At 51.3% G+C, this 19901-nt stretch overlaps 2 protein-coding genes across 4 annotated transcripts; one reads left to right on the top strand and one right to left on the bottom strand.

Moving 5' to 3' along the window:
* Nucleotides 1-4838: 4838 nt before the first annotated feature.
* On the bottom strand, nucleotides 4839-5094 carry LOC101703906 (large ribosomal subunit protein eL39). Its single transcript, XM_004840430.4, has one exon. The coding sequence runs from the start codon at nucleotides 5066-5068 to the stop codon at nucleotides 4913-4915; it is 156 nt and encodes a 51-aa protein (XP_004840487.1). The 5' UTR covers nucleotides 5069-5094; the 3' UTR covers nucleotides 4839-4912.
* A 7535-nt stretch (nucleotides 5095-12629) lies between these two features.
* Znf853 (zinc finger protein 853) lies at nucleotides 12630-19416 on the top strand. Of its 3 annotated transcripts, XM_021254712.2 has the most exons (4): nucleotides 13197-13215; nucleotides 13737-13859; nucleotides 14597-14686; nucleotides 16350-19416. In XM_021254712.2, the coding sequence occupies exons 3-4, from the start codon at nucleotides 14680-14682 to the stop codon at nucleotides 18119-18121; spliced, it is 1779 nt and encodes a 592-aa protein (XP_021110371.1). In that variant the 5' UTR covers nucleotides 13197-13215; nucleotides 13737-13859; nucleotides 14597-14679; the 3' UTR covers nucleotides 18122-19416. The 3 variants fall into 3 exon arrangements, with proteins under 3 accessions (XP_004840485.1, XP_087052628.1, XP_021110371.1); XM_004840428.4 differs by lacking the exon at nucleotides 14597-14686 and having other exon boundaries at nucleotides 12630-13215; nucleotides 13742-13859; XM_087196502.1 differs by lacking the exon at nucleotides 14597-14686 and having other exon boundaries at nucleotides 12630-13215.
* Nucleotides 19417-19901: the final 485 nt, after the last annotated feature.

Here is a 19901-nt window from a genome sequence, read left to right as displayed (position 1 = left end):
GACTTCCTTTGGTGGTATTCTTACCAGTCATTAAATCAACCTACTGAAAATGGAGGTAAAGGCTGACTTTCACATATTCACCATCTTGTCCTCCTTATTAATGAAAATGCTACTTCCTATCTAGTAATTATTACATGCTAGGCACTTAAGGATTTTACCTAACATTAAAAATGAATGAAAAAATATTTGCAATACATAAAATAGTGTAGAACATATGAATAACTACACATTAATCAAAAGGCATTCCAAAAAAAAGATGAAAGAAATGAACAAAATTAATAGGAAGAATAAAAATGGCCAATAAATATGGACAGACTGTGGCAACCAGCGGAGTGTAGGTTTTGGTCAGCTATTTTTCACTCACCCATCAGACTGGCAAAACAAACTAGCTACAGGTATAGAGGAGCAGTGTCACACAGTGGTACAGTAAACGGGTTTAGCCACTCTGGAAAAAATAAAATGGCTTGTGACCCAGCAATTTCAAAAACAAAAAGATATTCAGTGATATTTGCCACAGTGTTTGTTTTTTAAGTAACAATTTTAGTGAGCTTTAATTTACATACCTAGTTGACTGATGACAGGTACAGGTATTCTGGAAGGCTGAGGCAGGAGTTTCACAAGCCCAGCCTGGGCAAGTTAGCAACACTGTGGTACCCTGTCTCAAAAACTTCTTAAAAAGGATGTAGCTCAGTGCAAAGGCCCTGGGTTCAACCCTCAGTACTGCAAAAATAATAAAATGTAAAATTCGGTGGGTTTTAGTGTATTTATGCAGTGGTGTAATCATCACCGCAATATTAGAACATCATCTCCAAAAGAAACCCTGCCTATAAGGAGTCACTACCTCGATTCCTAAGGCTTGGGAAACTATTTGTCTACTTTCAGTCTATGGGTTCATCTTTGTTGGGAATTTCATACAAATAGAATCACACAATACATGTGATTGGCATATTTCAAGTCAGCACGGGTCAGCACTTACTTGTTAGGGCTGAACAATCCATTACTTACTGATACCACATTTTATTTATTCATTCATCAGTTAATGGACGTTTGGGATGTTTCCACCTTTTGGCTTTTTTTGAATATTGTTCATGTACAAGTTTTTGTGTGGAGGTGTTTCCAATTTCCTTGGGAAAAAATATACAAAATTGCTGTGTATTTTTTTTTTTAAATAAGGAAAATCCAAAAATGGCTTAAGTAGCCATTCCCAGGGGCCTGGCCAGCTAGTTGTAAACTCACCGGTCCTTAGGGATCAGGCTGGTGATGTCTGTGGGTGATGCTGCCAGGATTAGACTCCAAGAAGGACTGAGTGCTCAGCTAAACAGGACAAATTGCTGATCTGTGCCATCCACAGGCACCTGGGTCAGGGTGAATGTTGCCAAGTTTTCAAGAGGGGGTGGAAATCAGATTTTTTAATTCTGTATTTTCTTAAAACAACAACAAAAACAAAAATACCTTTGGAACTGTGGTGTTCAAAATCAAGATAGTCAAGCCAGGCATGGTGGCACACTGCCTGTGATCCCAGCACTCTGCAGGCTGAGGCAGGGGAATAGTTCAAGGCCAGCCTGGGCCACATAGTGATCAAGGCCAGCCTGAAAGACTCAAAAAAAACCAGACAAAGAAGTCAAAATGGTGATGGAGAGTGACTCGTAACGTGGATGGCATGCCAAGATTGATTGCTGTGTAAAAAAGAAAAAACAGGGACTGTTGGTCCTGTTTCCTCAACTACAGATTTGTCTTTCCTCTGTCTTCCCTTTCTTCATTCTTTCCTCCCTCCCTCTCTTCCTCCTTTTTATTTTTTATTTTTGGGGTTTTTTTGAGATAAGCTCTTGTTATGTAGTTCAGTCTGGCCTCAAACTTGATGTGAGCCTCCTGCCTCAGCCTCCCAAGTGCTGGGGTTATAGGCATCTGCCACCACGCCTGGCTAAATTTATTTTATTGACTTTGCAGTGCTAGAGATTGACCCAGGGCCTTACCATTGCTAGGCAACTGCACTACACTGAACTATATCCCAGCATTTCCTTCTTTTTAGACACTCTCTCACCAGGTAGCTTAGCCTGGCCTCTAACTTGCTATCCTTCTGCTTCAGCCTCCAACAGTGCTGCACTACCACGCCCAGACATGGTGCACTACAGACATGCACTACCACGCCCAGCTGGAAAAGAGGTTTTCTCTCAGGACTTTAGATCCTGTGCCACCACTGCCATGATAGTATGATTACCTGACGGACCCTGGCACTGAGCAGGACTAACAGAAGAAGGAAAATACAGAGATCTTTCCCCCACTTGCCTGCTTTGGGGGCCACTTGTCCCAGCCTTGTCTGTGAAGACTGGGTCTCTTGGAGTTTTGCAGTCTTTGCCTGCTATATGTTCCCAGCTTCAGGCTACCAAGGCTGTGGCCAGTAAGAAGCAGGAAAGACCCAACAGCCCCAGAGCCACTGCCACCTGGCTTCTCTTTATGCTTTGTCTTTTCTTCCCACCCCGCCTTAGTCTTCAGACATTTGTTCTGTGTTTTTCAAATTTTTCGGTTGTGGTCACCAGAAGAGGCGATGAGTCCCCTCTAACTACTCAGAGATGTTCCCCACAGGCGTCATTTGCTCTTTCCTTGGGCATGGGTCCCTCACACACCCGCTCTGGGATATTTCTGTTGACATAATGTCATAAAACTGAGGTTGAATCAATTTCATTTCTGAGGCCGCAATGATAAACTCACAGTAGCCTGGTTTCTGCAGGTCAGGCCCTTCTTGAGTGTCAGATACCTTGGCACCTCGATGGCATGTGTGTTGACTCCTCGACTTCCAGTGGCTGATTAGATGCTGAGTTCTTTTCCTGGTGGCCTTGGCTCATGGCCTGGATGGGGAGCCCCAGGCTAGGTTGAAAAGGGAAGGGGCTTGGTGTGAATGCTAAGATGGACTGCCCAGGCCCATATCTCCCTGAGGGTCAGGATTTGTTCTGAGCTGCAGAGAGGCTGAGGCAGGTAGTGCTCAGCTCTTTGCCCTCTTCCAGATTCCCTCAGCTAAGAGTGACACCTTGCCAAGGTTATGCCAGGGTGGTCTGTGTCTAATAATGGATACAGGTGTGTGAAGTTGCTGCCAGTTGTCCCAGCTTCTGACAACTCTGAAGAGCCATACTGGATGCTGAGGTCCCCGTGTCCTGGGTGTCTATGTGTGTGACCGAAACTGCATCCCTGTCTAAAGCCTTCCTCTCCCCAGTGCTCCTTCCCTCTCCTTCCCCTTCTGGTTGGCAGAACCCTCCATCATGAAACTCCTGTGTGCTAACTTCCATCCTAGAATCAGCTGCCTAGTATTGCTGGGGAAAAGGACCAACACAGCAACTTAAAGAGGAGAGGTTCAGTGGGGCATGGTGGCGCTCACCTGTAATCCCAACACTCTGGGAGGCTGAGGCAGAGGGATCAAAAGTTTGAGCCAACCTGTCACACACACACACACACAAAATAGAGACAGATACAGAGACGCACATGGGGGGGGGTGCGTAATTTGGCTCATTGTTACACAGGTTTCAGTTCACGCTTAGCTGGCTCCAAGCAGAAACATCACGACAGAAGGGGGTGGGGGAGCACAGCAGCTCAGTGCACAGTAGCTAAGAGGCAGAGCGTAGGGGAAGAGCACCTCCACAGACACACCCCAGTGACTCACCACCAGCTAAGCCCCACTTTCTAACAGCACATTCAACTGTGACATCAGTGGATTAATCCTCTGATGAGTGCACCACCCCCTAAGCCTCTTAATCTAGCCAAGTTGACTGACACACCAGGGGACCAAGCCTGACAGCCCCAGGCATGTCCCTCAAACCAGGTAAATGGGAAGGGCTGGTCCCATGGCAGAGATGAGGCCACATCAGCCAGTGTAGCAGCCTGGGTCAAGCTTCATTTTCTCCAACTGAAAAGGTTTGAGTTACACACATCAAGTATTTCTCTCTGGGCTGCTCTCCGGTTTTGTTGACCACAGAAACCATTCCTTGAGAACTGGTTTCCAGCCCAACAATACATATGGTGCTCCCACCTTGCTGCTGGAGGTTCAGAGCTGCTTCCTGACCTCAGTTGGCTGAACATCCTTCCATCCCACCTCAAACTAAGAAGTCGACTTGAATGGGCTGCTCACAAACACACCTGGCCAAGAACCAGCTCAGTGATCCTGGTGCTTCTGTCACTAACCCATTTCCCAAATCAGGCAGGGGGATGTCCACTGAGCCTTTATGGGAGAGAGAGTTGAGGAGGGAATGGGGGACAGATGTCGAGATCCGTCCAGCCCGGCATTCCTGCCCCAAGTCTCTGGATTTCTCCTCAATCCTGGGCCAAGACCAGTGCTCCTAGGAACAGGCTCATGTGTCATTCAGGTTGGCATTGGCTCCCCCTAGGCTGCTGGCACCATGCCCTCTGCACAAGTTGGTACAAAAACACAGACATAGCACATAGTCCTTGTGTTCAGCTTGACCCACATCACATTCTGCTCTCTGGACTGAGTTCACTACACTTCTTCAACAAGTCTCAGACTTTTGGAGTATAAGTTGATATGTCCTGACCACTTTCTTCCTGGATGTTCCTCTCCTCCCTCCTCAGGTTCTGAGTTTGGTCCTTGGGGATGTACTGAATACAGGTTCTGATTGTTCAGGGACATCTGTGTAGGCAGCCAAGGAGCAGTCAGCCCTCCCCTGCAGGGGCATGGCATTCTGGGGGTAGAGAGGTGTTTCTTTTCTTCTTTTTTTTTTTGTTAAGGTTTCAAAACATTTATTGTTGACTCAGTGTGATCACAGGACAAGATTCCTGATTAAGCACATTCAACTGTCCAGCCAATCGTATTTAAGCTTGATATGGTAATGTAATCTCGACCATGATAAAGAATGTATCATTTTGTGACTCAGGGGAGAGAAATATGCTGCATCTCATGTTCAATTCTTTACAGTCCCAGCTTGGTCCTCCTCCAGTGTCTCCTCTTGGAGTTGTACCTGATTTTATTACCAGTCTTCATCCGAATCCATTGAGGAATGGGACGATTCTGCTTTTGCTTCTTGGCCAGGAATTGCTTGATTCTGAAAGTCTTGTGAGAAGACATGGTTGGGCTCGGAGGCAAGTGCACCCCTGCGATGGCAGACAGAAGCAGAGGAGGAGAGGTGTTTCAAAGGATCTGGAGGATGTCTAGTCCCTGTGTCCTTCCAAGGACACTCCTTCCATGGTCAGCATCCCCAGCCTTCTCGGTAAATGCCCTGAACTCATACAAAGCATCTGATAGGGCTGTGAATCTATTATTGGTTGAATTCTGTTCCCCCACCCAAAAGTTCATATTGTTGAAGTCCTAAACTCCCAGTACCTTATATGGAAACAGGGTCACTGCAGATGTAATTAGTTGGGATAACATGAGTTCATTGGGATGGAGCCTAATCCAATATAATCCTTATAAAAATGGGACACACAAACACCCCTAAAAATGAAGAAAGAGATTGTGATGATGCCTCCACAAGACAAAGGCCAACAAACATTGCCACCAAACTGCCAGAGGCTGGGCAGAGGCCTGGAATGGGTTCGGTCTGCCAGGCCTCACCTCAGAAGTGACCGGCCTTCCTGACCACCTTGCTTTTGGACTTCTAGCCTCAGAACTTGCAGACGATACATTTCTGTTGTTTAAGGCACATAGTTGTCTTATGGCAGCATGAGCAAACAAACTAGAGTCCACGTGGAGCTCCCTTCCAGTGACCCAGGATTCAACTTCAGATCTAGATTTTTACAAGTCTTAGTCTTTGAGATGTTCTCAGAGCAGACCTGGAAGGGCCTGGCTCCATCTGGGCCTTACAAAGGAATGCCGAGGTCTTGCTGGGAAGAAACCAGCATCATCACATAGAACTGCCCTGCACTATGGTCCTGCATCCCTTTGCATTAATCTGAGCTTCAACAGAGGACACATGACCCCAAATGACCCTAGCTGATAGCTTGATCTGTCTTAATGGAGTGCCTTTCCTCATCCTGGAACACACATAGCAAATCTCCTTGCCTTTCCCCAGTGACCAATACCAGATATCCTACCTTTTCCTAGGAAGTCAGTGCCTATATACCATGTCTAGTCAGAGTTTTTACATTTGTTAGAAGTATCTGTTTGCATGCAAGAGAAACCCATCTTGAGTGAATTGGGCAAACAAAATAAGTTTATTGGAAGAATGCAAGACCAGTTCATAGAAGAGAGGGGAGCCAGGAGAACTCTGGGCCTCTCATCACTGGAAACCCAAGAGACCACCTCCCTAAGGTGCCCTAGTAGTCAGTTCAACCCAGACACCTTCGGTTCCAACAGGACTCTGCTCCTGATTACTGGCAGAGAGGGCTGCCTGCCTTTGGTCAGATGCCTCACCGCTGTGGACTGGGGGTGAAATATTGGCTACTGTGCTGAGTAGTTTTTGCTGCAATAGTAGGTATAACATGGCGTCCCCAATTTGATTCCATCTCACAATTCATCCAACAAACACTTACTGGATGTCTGTCATACTAAGTCCTAGGGAGACAATGGAGACCAACCCAAACTCCTTGACTTGCATAAGTGGCAGTTTTGTGGGTGAGAAAGACCCTAATCAGATTATAAAATCAGAATCATGCCAATGTGTCATAGTCTACTCTGGCTGCTATTTTTAAAATGCCAGAAACTGGGCAGCTTATAAACAACAGAAATTTGTCTCTCACAGTTATGGAGTCTGGGAAGTCTAAGATGAAGGTGTTGCTAGATTCAGTGTCTGGTGAGGGTGTTTGTCTTGATTTACAGAGCACCATCCTCTTGGTGAGTTCTCAGAAAGAGGCTGCAGGTCTCTCTGGGCCTATTTTATGGGGACACTAATCTTATTCAAGAGGGCTCTCCTTCATAACCTAACCATCTCCCCAAAGCTTCACCCCTGAGAAAGCAGTCCCCAACTTCTTTGGCACTGGGGACCAGTTTTGTGGAAGATAGTTTTTCCAAGGACAGGGGCTGGGGGTGGTTTCAGGATGATGTAAAGGAGCGCACAACCGAGGTCCACAGATGAAGCTTCACTCCTTCACCACCACTCATCTCCTGCTCTTCGTCCTGGTTCCTGGCAGCCTGTGCCACTGTGAAGTTTGCCACTGTGTCCCAGTGCTTATTCCAAACCTTCTCCGTTACCTCCAGTGAGAGACGCAACTTCCTGCGACCCCACAGCCACAGTCCAGGGGCAGCTGTAAGTCTAGGACATTCCACTTCCCATGGAGCCCTCCTAGCCCACAGCTTTCCCTTTCACATGACTTCTCCATCAGCCACATTGGAAGCTAAAAGACAAGACTTCAACATTCTAAGGGGAAAGAAGTGCCAATCTATAATCCGTGCAAAGTCAAAGGGAAAGACGTCTTAGAAATGAAGGGTCTCTGGAGAATTGCTCATGCAATGATGGAGGCTGAGAAGTCTCAAGATCTGCATTGATGCAGGAGGGCCAATGTGTAGTTCCACTGTAAATCTGAGGGCCTGAGGACCCGGAGAGGCCATCGGATAGAGTGGAGTCTGAAAACTGGCAAGCTCAAGACCTGGGAAAAGCTGGTTTCAGTCCAAGAAAGATCACTGTCTTCTCCCAGGCAGCAGGAGAAATTCCCTCTTACTCTGTCTTTCTGTGCTACTCTGGTCTGCAGTTGTTGGAATGAGGTCCACCTACATGTAGGAGGGCCATCTGCTTTACTCAATCTCCTGATTAAAATGTCAATCTAATCCAGAAACACCTTCAGAGACACACCCTGAATAATGTTTGGCCAAACGTCTAGACACCTCATGGCCCAATCCAGTTGGCACATAAAATTAACATCATGGAAAGGTTCCCAAAGGTACACTTGCTACGTACATTTTCTCAAGACTGCTAAATAGTCTGCTCCACCAAATGAAAGTCAAGATAGCCGGGTGTGGTGGTGCACTCCTGTGATCCCAGCACTCGGAAGGCTGAGGCAGGAGGATCACCTCCAGTTCGAGGCCAGCCTGGGCTAAATAGTGAGTTCAGGGCCAGCCTGAACTACAAAGGGAGAGACCCTGCCTCAAAAAAAACCCCACAAAAAACCACAAAAAACCAAAAGTCAAGATAATCAGTGCTAGCTGTAGTGTCAGTCTCAGTGGCTTAGCCCTAAAGTGTCTACATTTTCAACATGGGTTGCCAAGGGGTCTGCTGTACAAACTTACTGAATGTGCCAGTTTTGGTCTGTTGCCACTTGGTTTGGTTCTCATTCTTCCATGGTCTCCTCAGTATTACAGGAGGCTGGATGACTACAAACTATACTTCCCAGTCTCCCTGGCTGGTTGGCTTCTGGGTGTATTCTAGGTATGAGTTCTGGGAAGAACTCATGAAATCTCAGGAGTCTGAATGGGATTGAAGGCATTTTCTGCTTCTAGTGGCACCTTAGGTTGTGGCTGGCCAGTCAGGGCTCCTAAGTTCTTGCTTTCTAATCACATTTGCAACAGTGGCTAATGTGGCTCCCATCATATAGCAGCACTTAGAACTGTGTGTCTGTAATTACCTGAGTAGCTGTCTATAATATCACTCTCTCATTTTGCTTCTCTGAAACTAGGGATACTAATCTATGGTATTCTCACCTTCTCCTTAATGATACTGCAGGACTTTTAATATGTTTGTAGCAGTTTTGCTGTACTCAGTATTCTGTTTAATTATGTAAGAATTCTTCTCTTTCCCTGGCTGGAGTTTCCCAGGCTCAGGCAGACAAAAGCTCCATGTGGAATGCATTTGCTCCAACACCACCAGAGCAGGAGAGCAGTGAGATAGAGGTAGAACCCTAGCTCCTACCTACTACGTGCTTTGGCTTAGAAGTAGTATATGTCAGCTGGGCACATGCCTGTAATGGAAGCACACTGGGAGGCTGAGGCAGGAGGATCTCAAGTTTGAGCTCAGCCTGAGCAAATTAGCAACTTTAGCAAAAAAAAAAAAAAAATTTAGGGGCCGGGGATTTAGCTCAGTGGTTCCGCCACCTGCCTTGCAAGCGCAAGGACCCGAGTTCAATCCCTGGTACCAAAAAAATGTAAAAAGGTTTGGGATGTAGCTCAACGCAGACCCTTGGTTTTATCTGTAATTCTGAGGGGGAAAAAAAGAGAAGTAACTTATGCCACTTTCCTTCGTAGCGTATTGGCCAAATTGGTCACTTACCCCTCATTTTAACTGGGAAGACTTGGAAATATAGGCAAGCACTTGGAATATTTGATGAGCACTGAGTGTCTCCTATCACAACAAGGTTATCAAGACAGACTAGATATGATGTGAGGAAACCAGAATAGTGTAAGAGAGGATGTGAGGGAGCCAGGAAAGTCCCCAGGGAAGCCCAGGCTGACAGGACGACCTGGCCACCTGGGGTCCAGAGGCAGGAGCCCCTGGAAGGAGGAGCGGAGGGTCCGACAAAACAGACTGACCAGTGGGAAGTGGGTTGAGAAAATGCACTTACAGAGCCAAGGAGGATGGATGTGGGAAGATTTTCTGAGCAAAGAATTACTCAAATAAAAGGAATTTTTAAAAAAGATGAGCAAGAACTAAGAGTTGTACAGAAGGAAACTAACAAAAAGACTTCACTGGGATCAGCCACAAATGATGTTCACATAGGGCCAGGGATTTGCTCCGTGGTTTCGTCGCCTGCCCTGCAAGCGCAAGGACCCGAGTTCGATCCCTGGTACCAAAAAAAAAAAAAAAAAAAAAAAATGATGTTCACATAGGTGTAATTATGGAAACGATAAATGTGGATCTAACCAAAACTGCAGACCATCAGTCGGCACTGATTCCACAGGTTAACAGTAGAGTCCCCAGTGTGACTGCCCTTACTTTTAGATGCCACACACAAGTTTCAGGGTCCCCAGGACACTTCTGAGCAACTGGCTATATGTTTTGTTGTTGTTTTTTGGTTTTTGGTTTTTTTTTATTTTAAAATTTTATTTATTTATTTTGTACCAGGGACCAAATTCAGGCCCTCGCACTTGCGAGGCAGGTGGGAGCACCACTGAGCTAAACCCCCGGCCTTTTGGTTTTTTTAGACAAGGTCTTGCTATATAGCCCAGGATGAACTCAAATTTGTGGTAATCCTCCTGCCTCAGCCTCCCAAGTGCTGGGATTATAGTGCGCCACCACACCTGGCTTTAGCTACAAATTTGGAAAGTTCCCATGACCTACTCAGGTTTAAACATTCACTAGAGCACCTCACAGAAATCAAGGAAGCACTATGTTATGGCTATAGTTTTATTTTAAAGGATATAAAGCAGGACCAGCCAGGGTCCATGAGGAGACCTACAAGATGAGGCCTGGGAAGAGCCTGAAGGAGTCCTGGTGACCCCAAGGATACAGAAGCTCTGCGAAGAACCAAGGCAAACACAGGTAAAGTCTTTATTACATGACAGCAGGATGAGGGGGAAAGTATGAATGTGAATGTGATATTTAAAGAGTTATCTTTGCCAGGTGTGATGGTGCAGGTCTGTAATCCTAGCACTCTGGGAGGCTGAGGCAGGACAATGGCAAATTTGAGCCCAGCCTGGGCAACTCAGTGACTTAGCAACACTCTGCCTCAAGATAAAAAATAAGAAAAAGGCCAGGGATGAAACTCAGTGTGAAAGCCCTGGGTTCAATTCCTGGTACCACAATTAAATAAATAAATAAATAAATATCTTCATCTTTCAATAGATACTCTCTAAAATATAATCAAGTAATAACATTATGTGTGTTATTTAAAAATATGGCAACAGGGCTGGGGATTTAGCTCAGTGGTTTTGCCGCCAGCTGTGCAAGCGCAAGGACCTGAGTTCGATCCCTAGTACCAAAAAAAATATGGCAACAAATACAGAAAAATGGGAGTAGACTCAGAAGTAAGATAAACTTATCGTTGCTACAAGCTGTATAGAACCATTGGGACATCCAGCTAGGTATGTCTGTTACCTTGAGAAAAAGTAGAGGGAGAAGGAAGGAAGAAGAAGGACAGCTGTTGCACCATGTGCTTGATGTGGGATGGGAAACACAGGGGCAGGGAGAAAAGCCCACGGCAAACATGGGTGGGCGAGGGGCAGGCAGGCCGAACCAAGGGGAGAGACCAAGGTGTTTTCCTCCCAGCAGTCCAGCAGGACCGTCCAGGACCACCTAGAGGCAGGAGAAAACAGGGAGCTAGCGTCTGTTGGGAGGGACGTGGACAGGGGAAGAAGGGAACAGCAGCGGAGGGGAAAGGGGGGAGGGGAGGGGAGGGGAGGGGAGGGGAGGGGAGGCGAGGCATGTTTTGAAGATGAGGAAGCGCTGAGGGCACGTAGATGCTGTTGGAAAGAATCCAGCAGAGCAGAGGTTAAGGGTTCCAGAGGTAAGGCCACACCGGAGGAGGAGAAGGCAGAGGGACAACTTTGTCCCCACCGTCCTCCCAGGGGAGGGGACGTGAACACTTGCCCCTTGTCCATGCACATCTCCTCTGTCACTCCCTGGTTCCTGCACTCCTGGCTGGCGGCTGCTATCTTCACCTCACAGACCGAAGGGAACACCGCATCTGGCCACCTGGCTGCAAGAGGTCCTGTGTCCCCAGATTATCCTGTCTCCAGAACCAGGTTCTTGTTGCTACACTTGTTCCCCCATGAGGTGACACACTCTCTGCCCTCTGGAGCTGCTGGTGTCAGGGTGAAGCCTTCAGAGGGCGGGCTTTTCGGCCCAGGGCCAGAAGGCCAGCCCCAACCAGAGTCCAGTGTCCATGGGAGTCGGGAAGAATCTCAGTGTGCCTGCGGCAGTGCTGTAAGCAGGGAGACAGGGCTGTAACCCCATGAGGGCCCGGTCCCACTGCAGTGGGTGTTCCCACTCCATCTCAGGAGGCTCTCTGTTACCCGACCTTTGGGGGTTTCAAGAGAATTTGCGCATCAAGATGCTTGTGTTTATTGTCCAGATTGGAGGACAGTAAGGCAAAGTGGGGGACGTGGAGATGGTCAGGTCGGCACTCTGTGAGAGGAGACCCCTGACCCGGCCAGGAAGCAGCCTGGCATGTGAGAGAGAGAAAGAAACGACAGAGGACATGGCCACTTGGAAGACAGGGCCCATCTCTGCCAGTTCAGGAGGGTGGCTCGATGGCCCACTGGATCCATCCGGGTCAGAGCTGCTGCCCTGGCTGTCCCAAACTCCCTTCTGGCCTGTCCTGGCCAACCCAGAGGTGCAAAGTGTGGAGGGGTTTGTTCTCTTCAGAACCTGCTGGGGCCTCTTCATTAAGAAGCATTATCTAATTAAAAGCTAATAAGCGCCAATTTGTACCTCTGCGGGGGGCGGGGGGCGTCCCAGGCCCTGCCTGTGTCCTCCAGGGGTGGCATGGCCCGCCGGGATCCCCTCTCGCCGCACCCCTGCAGCGACAGTCGCCAACCGTGGTGCGCGGACACGCGCACCGGGGATGCTCTGCAGCGCGCGCCGCGCTCGGCACCCACCGGCCCGGGACGCACGCGGCGCCCTGCATCCGGTCCCCGGCCCCGGTGAGTGGCCGGGCCCGGAAGGGTTAAGCCCACCGAGCTGGCGGCGGCCTAGAGCGGCGGCGGCGGCGGCAGGGACGGCAGCGGCGGGGGCCGGGGCGCGGGGGCCGGGGCGCGGGGGCGCGGCGGGGGGCAGGGGCGGGGGACAGGATGCGGATGCCGGGGGGACTTCCTGTGCCGGCCCCGCGCCCCCGCCCCGGCCCGGCCGGCTGCCCGCACGGACGCACGCACGGGAGGGCGGGCGGGCGAGCGAACGGGGATCCGGCCCGGCCGCGGCGCCCGCCCCCCGCGCCCCGCGCCTCGGCCCAGGCCGCCCGCGGACTCTGGGCACCTGTGGCCGGCGGCTGCCCAGGAACCGTGTCACGCGGCCCCTGCTGACCCCAGCCCGGTCCACCCAGCGGGGCCGAGCTAGGGCCCCGGCCCGGGCCCTGCGGAGCGCGATGGTCCCCCGGGGCGACCCCTGAGCCCCTTGCCGGATCCGGGGCTCTGCCTCTGGGCCGCGCCCCCACCTGAGAGTCGTCACCAACTTCTGCCCGGGAACTCCACTCTGCCCCTTCTCTTGGCCCAGGGCGACCTCGGCAGCCCTGACAGCCCGGACCCTCCGGTGTGCCCAGAAGGGTCCCCCGGAGTGGTCTGCGCCTCCCTGGATGGAGGCGCCTCCAGAAGGAGCCGGCTGAATGCTCTGGCCTTCACCTTGCAGCCTCCGCTGACCACACCTCCCCGAGTGCAGGGGTTGCCGCCCCGCCCGCCCGCCGGAAATGCTGTCCCAGGTGAGGCCCTCGGTTGCCTCTCTTAGGAGGGTTTGCACTGACTTTGGGAAGGCCCAGGGAGGGGGAGTCAGCCCGGGTGAGGGAGAGGGGAGACCTGGGTGTGGGGCCACCTCTGCGAGGTGGGTTCAGGAGCACGACAGGCCGGCATCCCCTGCCCTGGGCTACAGTGCTCTGAGGACCTGGCTTCTCAGGGAGCTGGGGTGGCACCTGACGTGTGTGGCCTGCCGGTGGCCTTGGAAGGCTGGACGAGCTCCCAGACCAGAGCACCCAGGAGGCCTGGGGAGACCGAGGGAATTGACATCCTTTGAAGGCGGCAGGGGAAATGTGACATGGACATTCATTCTTCTGCCTGAGAGCACCCCTGAATGTCCCTTTATGACTCTGGCTCACTGCCTCTGGAGGGCTGGTTCCCTCAATCATGTCTCAATGAGGAGTGACCACCAGCTCTACTGGGGCTGAGATGGAGCCCCCAGAATAGCCAGGAGAAGCTGTCACCTCCCACCTTCCTTCCTCCCTCTCAGCACAGCCGGGTCCCAGAGACTCCGGTGTGACCGACAGGATGGAACTGGAGCCGGCAACAGAGACCTTCGTGTTGGAGCTTCGATGTCTTGCGGATGGAGGCCCAGGGCCTGACACCCTCTCAGGTGAGGGCTGGGGAGGGATGGTGAGACTTGCCCAGTGAGGGTCCTTTGACAGAACGCAAGGCCAGCTGTGGCAGAGAGAGGTACTCTGGTGTGGCTGGCAGCCCACACCCACTAAAACCTGCAGCTTCAGCTGCCTTGAGTCACACCTGCATGTTGGCCCTGGGATTTTCCCAGGTGGCTCAATCAGCCTGAGGTCTTCCTGGCAAGGGGACCCCCCACACTGGTGCTAGCCGGAACTTGGTCCCAGATGCCCCATAGTCAGGTGGCTCCACCGTCCTCCTACCTGGCCCTGGTTCTGGTCCCCAGTTCTCGGATGTACTCTGGGACAAAAATACTCTCCTCTTTGCCCCTTGTGCCTCAGGCATTGACTCTGGCTTCTTTCTCTTGTGGCCTCTCCCCCTGTCCACTTCTCCTACACCACTGCTTCCATCTGTTTTTCTCCACCTGATGCCAGAGGCAAATGTGCTGCCAAGTCTTCAGGACCTCTATGAGCCTTCTACCGTGGCCGTAGTCAGGAGAGCCTGCTTCCTGTTGGGCACTTAAGGGCACTGAATAGGGCCCAGAGCAGAGTTGAACAGAGCTTGGAAGGACAGATGGCATTGGAAGGGTTGATGAGGACATATGGACTAAACAAAATCTCTCTTTTTTTTTTTTTCCCTTCAGTACTGGGGATTTTACCCAGGGCTTTCACACTGAGTTATATCCCCACCTCTTTTTAAAAATTTTTTTATTTTCAGACAGGATCTTGCTAAGCTGCGAAGCTGTCCAGGCTGGGCTTGAATTTGCTTGAACTTCTGCCGAAGCTTCCCAGAGTGCTGTTATGACAGGCATGTGCCTGGCTAGGATCCTTCTGATTTATAAATTTAACTGACAATCTTGCAAGGGTATACATATTAAGCAACACTTAAGTACATATTTACAAGTTGTCTTTGATAAAAATGCTGGAATTACTGCCCCAGAAAGTCACAGTGAGAAGGTGGCTAAGCTAGGTATGAGAGTCACACAGAGGTATGATTTGTCCCTGTGGCTCCCAGAGGAGGTGGGAGAAGGGAGTGCCTAAGAGACCTCAGACTTGCTACAGGGACAGGTTTTCATGGCTGTCTTCATCCACTACCTGCATACCCCCAGCTGGTGTGAGTGACTCTGAAAAATGCACTCCCTGATTATTACCCTGAGCAAGGATCATTAGAAATATTTTTCTAAAAGAGGATTATATACATGTAGATATCCTTTGGTTTTATTAAATCAATATATTCCTGGAGAAATGGCCAGAAAGCAAAAATTTTATCAGTCAAACCACTGGTTTCTATTAAAAAATTTAAAACAGGATCTTGTGGGAAGAACATATGTTGAAATTGAATTTGCAAAAAGAGAAATTCCTAGGTTCACACGTGTAATGAATTAGGGTTTTCTGATAGTAAAATATTAATATTTAGTGGGCTGGGGATTTAGCTCAGTGGTTCCGGTGCCTGCCTCACAAGCGCAAGGTCCCAAGTTCGATCCCTGGTACCAAAAAAAAGAAATATTTAGAGAAACTGAATTTGGGCGTTGTGCAGAAGGGAAAAATGTAGTAATGGAGTAACTCCCATGTTTGCACCTCACCCCTCACCCAGTACTGAGGCTCTACATTGATCCTGTCTGGATTTCAGTGTTCCCAAGAAGGATATATCTCCTTTTGCAAAAAGGGAAACTGAGGTTCCATGAAATTAATTAGCCAGTCTCCACGAGGCTTAGTCCTTTTTCATTCTTGAATGTCAACCCAGAACACTTTTAGTCTGAGTGTTTCAAACAGAGCTAGTTGAATCCTGAGGATCTCCAAGTAGAGGGAATTTTCAAGCACCTGGAAGGCCATAGAGAATGTTCCAGGCTCTTGACCCTTTAGGGGACAGGACAGCTGCTAATCGGAAATCAGGTTCTGAAATGAGGGCTGCCCACCTGAAAACTGGTTTCAAATCACTTTGGTGATTTCTCAAAACTGTTTGTGGTACCCCTTCCAGGCAGCTTTGGAGAAGTGCTTATTATTTACAGAGAAGCTGGGTTCATTTATTGAAGGTGTGGCCATCACTGAGGTGATGGCTTCAACATGGCTTCAGCCACTGGAATGGGTGGTTCTCTGATTTCCAGTGAATGTGGATGAAGCACAAGGGACTTCACCGAGAATGGTGTTGGGAGCCATTGGCACATGTCTTAGTATAGGTGCCAAGATCTAAGCTTGTATGAAGGGAAGCCCAGAGAAGAGGTTAGGGAGCTGGGGACCAGAGTGAAGTGACCAACATTCCCTTGGGCACATATCTAAGCAAGCCTCCACCCCTGGCATTTCACTGTCTGTCATGCTGCTACTGTCTGTTGATCTAATGCTTTTAGGTCTCTGCTGAGCTCATTAGTGCATGAGTGGCTGTGTGTGGGAAGGGTAAGGGGCAGAGTGGGGGACTGGACCAGACAGGTGCCTGTAAATGCTTCTCTCCTGGCTTCCTGCCGTTTCCATTACAGGTGGCAGCGGTGGTAAGGAGAGTCAAGAGGAGGAAGAGAGGAGCGGCAGCCCACAACTACCAGCAGCGTCATCCCCAAGAGAGGCCAGTAACATCACTGAGGAAGCCCATTCAGGACAGCAAGAGTTGCAACAGCAACAGTTAGAGCAGCAGCCAGAACTGCAGCAACAGTCACAGTATGAGCCACAAAAGCAGCAACCACGGAACCAACTATTAGAACATCAACCAGAATTACAACAGGAGCAGCAGGATGGGAAACAGCAGCTGCCTCAACTTCAGCAGGAACTACAGGAAAATCACCAGTCCATGCAACACCAGAAACCGACGCCACAGCTGCAGCTAATGCAACAGCATGGACAGGTGGAAGGGCAGGTGCAAGAGCAACAATTGCAGCAGCAGCAGCAGGAACAGTTACAGCAGCAGCAGCAGCAGAAGCAGGTGCAAGAGCAACTCTTGCAGCAGCAGCAGCAAGTGCTACAGCAGCAACAACTGTTACAACAGCAAGAACAACTACAGCAGCAACAGTTCCAAAAGCAGCAGAAGCAGCTCCAGCAACAGCAACTACTGTTGCTGCAGCAGCAGGAACAGTTACAGCAGCAGCTGTTGCTCCAGCAGCAGCAGGCACAGATTCAGCAGCAGCTTTTGCTGCAGCAGCAGGGGCAGCTCCAGCAACAGCAGCAGGAGCCTCTGCAGCAGCCTCCTGCTGCATTGGACCCAGAGGAGGAGGAAGAGGTGGAGCTGGAGCTCATGCCCGTGGATCTGGGGTCAGAGCAGGAGCTGGAGCGGCAGCAGGAATTGGAGCGGCAACAAGAGCTGGAACGGCAGCAGGAGCAGAGGCAGCTGCAGCTCAAACTACAGGAACAGCTGCAGCAGCTGGAGCGGCAGTTGGAGCAGCAGCAGTTGGAGCAGCAGCAACTGGAGCAGCAGGAGGTGCAGCTGGAGCTGACCCCCGTGGACCTGGGCGCTCAGACGCAGGAGGTGCAGCTGGAGTTGACGCCCGTGCAGCCCGAACTACAGCTGGAGCTGGTACCCGCTGCTGCAGGGGCGAACGGGGCCGCGGTCCCCGGGGCCCCGGCGGCCGTCGTGGTGGCTCCTCCGGGTTACGTGGTGCTGCAGGAGCTCATGGTGCTGCCCGCCGTGGCCGCACCGGCCGTGGTGGCCATCCCGGGCCCGGCAGGCAGCGCAGCACTGACCCCCGCGCGGCAGCGGCGGCGGCGGCGCGCGCGGGACCGGCCGACCATCTGCGGGGAGTGCGGCAAGGGCTTCAGCCGCAGCACGGACCTGGTGCGGCACCAGGCCACGCATACGGGCGAGCGGCCGCACCGCTGTGGGGAGTGTGGCAAGGGCTTCTCGCAGCACTCCAACCTGGTGACCCACCAGCGCATCCACACGGGCGAGAAGCCCTACGCCTGCTCCTACTGCTCCAAGCGCTTCAGCGAGAGCTCAGCGCTCGTACAGCACCAGCGCACACACACGGGCGAGCGGCCCTATGCGTGCGGCGACTGTGGCAAGCGCTTCAGCGTCTCCTCCAACCTGCTGCGGCATCGGCGTACTCACTCGGGCGAGCGGCCCTACGTGTGCGAGGACTGCGGTGAGCGCTTCCGCCACAAGGTGCAGATCCGCCGCCACGAGCGCCAGCTGCACGGTGCGGGCCGCTCCCGGGGCCTCGGTCTGCTGCGCGCACCGCGGCCCGCGCCCCCCGGCGGAGCTCCACGCCCCCAGCCAACCTCGGGAGCCGCTGCTCCCGCAGCGGACAGGCGCCCTGATGCGTGATGCGCGCGCCTGGGGGGACTGGAGGGCCGGGGAGCACGCAGGGGACGCGGGTCGGTGTCACCTGTGCCGCCCCTTGGGCGCACATGTGGAGATGGCCAGACACCTCGCTCCCAAGTTCTTGGTTTCCTGGAATATCCATGGAAAAGAAAAGACTTCCTTCCATCATCCTCGGATTCCTTGAGAAGTTCCAGGTTCACAGATTCACACCCACCCCCCAGAATCCATCCGCAAGATTTATGATAGCACAGGGGAAGCCAATGGCTAAGGCAGAGTTGGCCACATTGTTTTCTTTCTCTTGCAAAAAATAAAAAAATAAAAAAAAAATCAGACTTTGCAGAAACAAGAGTCATCTGAGAAATAAGATGTCTGTATGGAGAGACATGCAGGGAGAAGATGAATCTTGATGAGAAGTATTTCAAGGAGAAAAACTGGCAGGGTGGAGAAACTTATGTGGACCAGGTAGAAAACTGACCGAGTCATTGAATTGTCCTCTTGGTGGCTTTTGCCTTGAAAATACACGTTAGGATGGAAATGGGTCAGGGTGGATATGATTCTGATGGAAACGCCCATGTTTGCAACTATGTGCAGGGGGCAGGGTGCAAACAAGTGCCCGGAAGCCCTGCTGTGGACGGAAGGTAAACCTTCCTTCTAGGGCAGCCCGGGGTTCTGTGTGGGCAGGTCGTAGAGGCTGTTGTAACCCTATGCTGCCACATTTGCAAGCCCCCTACGGCCCCTTAGCATCTCCTGGGGTAACGATCTGTGGCTAATGCAGAGAGCGTTCTGGGGTTCTCGCCAAGGTCTAGAAGAGCCTCCTGCCCCCACACACAGCTTGGTACAGCCCCGCCCTGGCTCAGGTTGTTCAGATGCTGCTGGGGGGGGGGCGGGGGCGGGCGGTTGGCGCTTGACACCAGGGACAGGGGTCTTCTGGACCAGGGTGGGTAGGGGCTGCCTGGCAGACCCTGCCTCCTGGCTGGAAATGTGGGGAAAATACATTGAGGACAAGGATTGAGAGCAACAGAAAAGCTGTTTACCAAATCGTCTGGGGCAGGGGCTGTAAGAGCAGCAGCAACTGCTGACTTTGCGCAGAGGGAAAGCAGGTTGGGGGAGCGGCCACCGGCTACCTCTGGCCCGCAAGCACTTGTTGCTCACCCTGACATCCCACGTGTGGCTGCTTGATTACTGCCCTCTTCCCTCCCTGCTTCTCCTTTCCTAACACAGCCTGCCATGTTTTACACATGTGTTGGTAAGTGAGAAACAAAATATGAAAAATAAATTAAAATGAGCAGTGTCTTGTCTCTGCTTGTCACTGGATTTGTCTTGCCATGGGGGCTTCATTTCTAAGGAAATTTGGGGGGATGTTCTAGAGCAAGTCCCTTGGCCAGTCCTCACCCCAGACTTTCCCTTTTAGCCTGTTCGGGCCTTGTCCAGAGAATGGGAGTATGCAACAAACCCTCATGAGAGGGACAGAGACCAGAAGGTAAATGCTTGGGGAGGCAGGTTTCAGCACCTGCAAGTCCACATGCGGTGTGAAGTGCTGGGGGTGGTGTGGAACTTGCCACTGTTGGAAGGCCACTAGGGGAGAGGGAGCCATGAGGCCTGGTGTCCCCTCGTAGTCCTGAGAGTCCTTGATTCCCCCCACCAGGGGTTGGGGATTGAACAGGGCCTTTGCACTGAGCTACATCCTCAGCCCTTTTTTGAGACAGGGTCTCACCAAGTCACCAAGCCTCAGCTTCCCAGAGTGCTGGGATTTCAGGCATGTACCACCATGCCCAGCTCCCTG

Source organism: Heterocephalus glaber, unplaced genomic scaffold (genome assembly GCF_053883595.1).
Source record: "Heterocephalus glaber isolate CG9 unplaced genomic scaffold, H.glaber_assembly_v1.0 deba00001610, whole genome shotgun sequence".
In the NCBI taxonomy this organism is placed as follows: domain Eukaryota; kingdom Metazoa; phylum Chordata; class Mammalia; order Rodentia; family Bathyergidae; genus Heterocephalus; species Heterocephalus glaber.
This window is presented reverse-complemented; position numbering and strand designations above follow the sequence as displayed.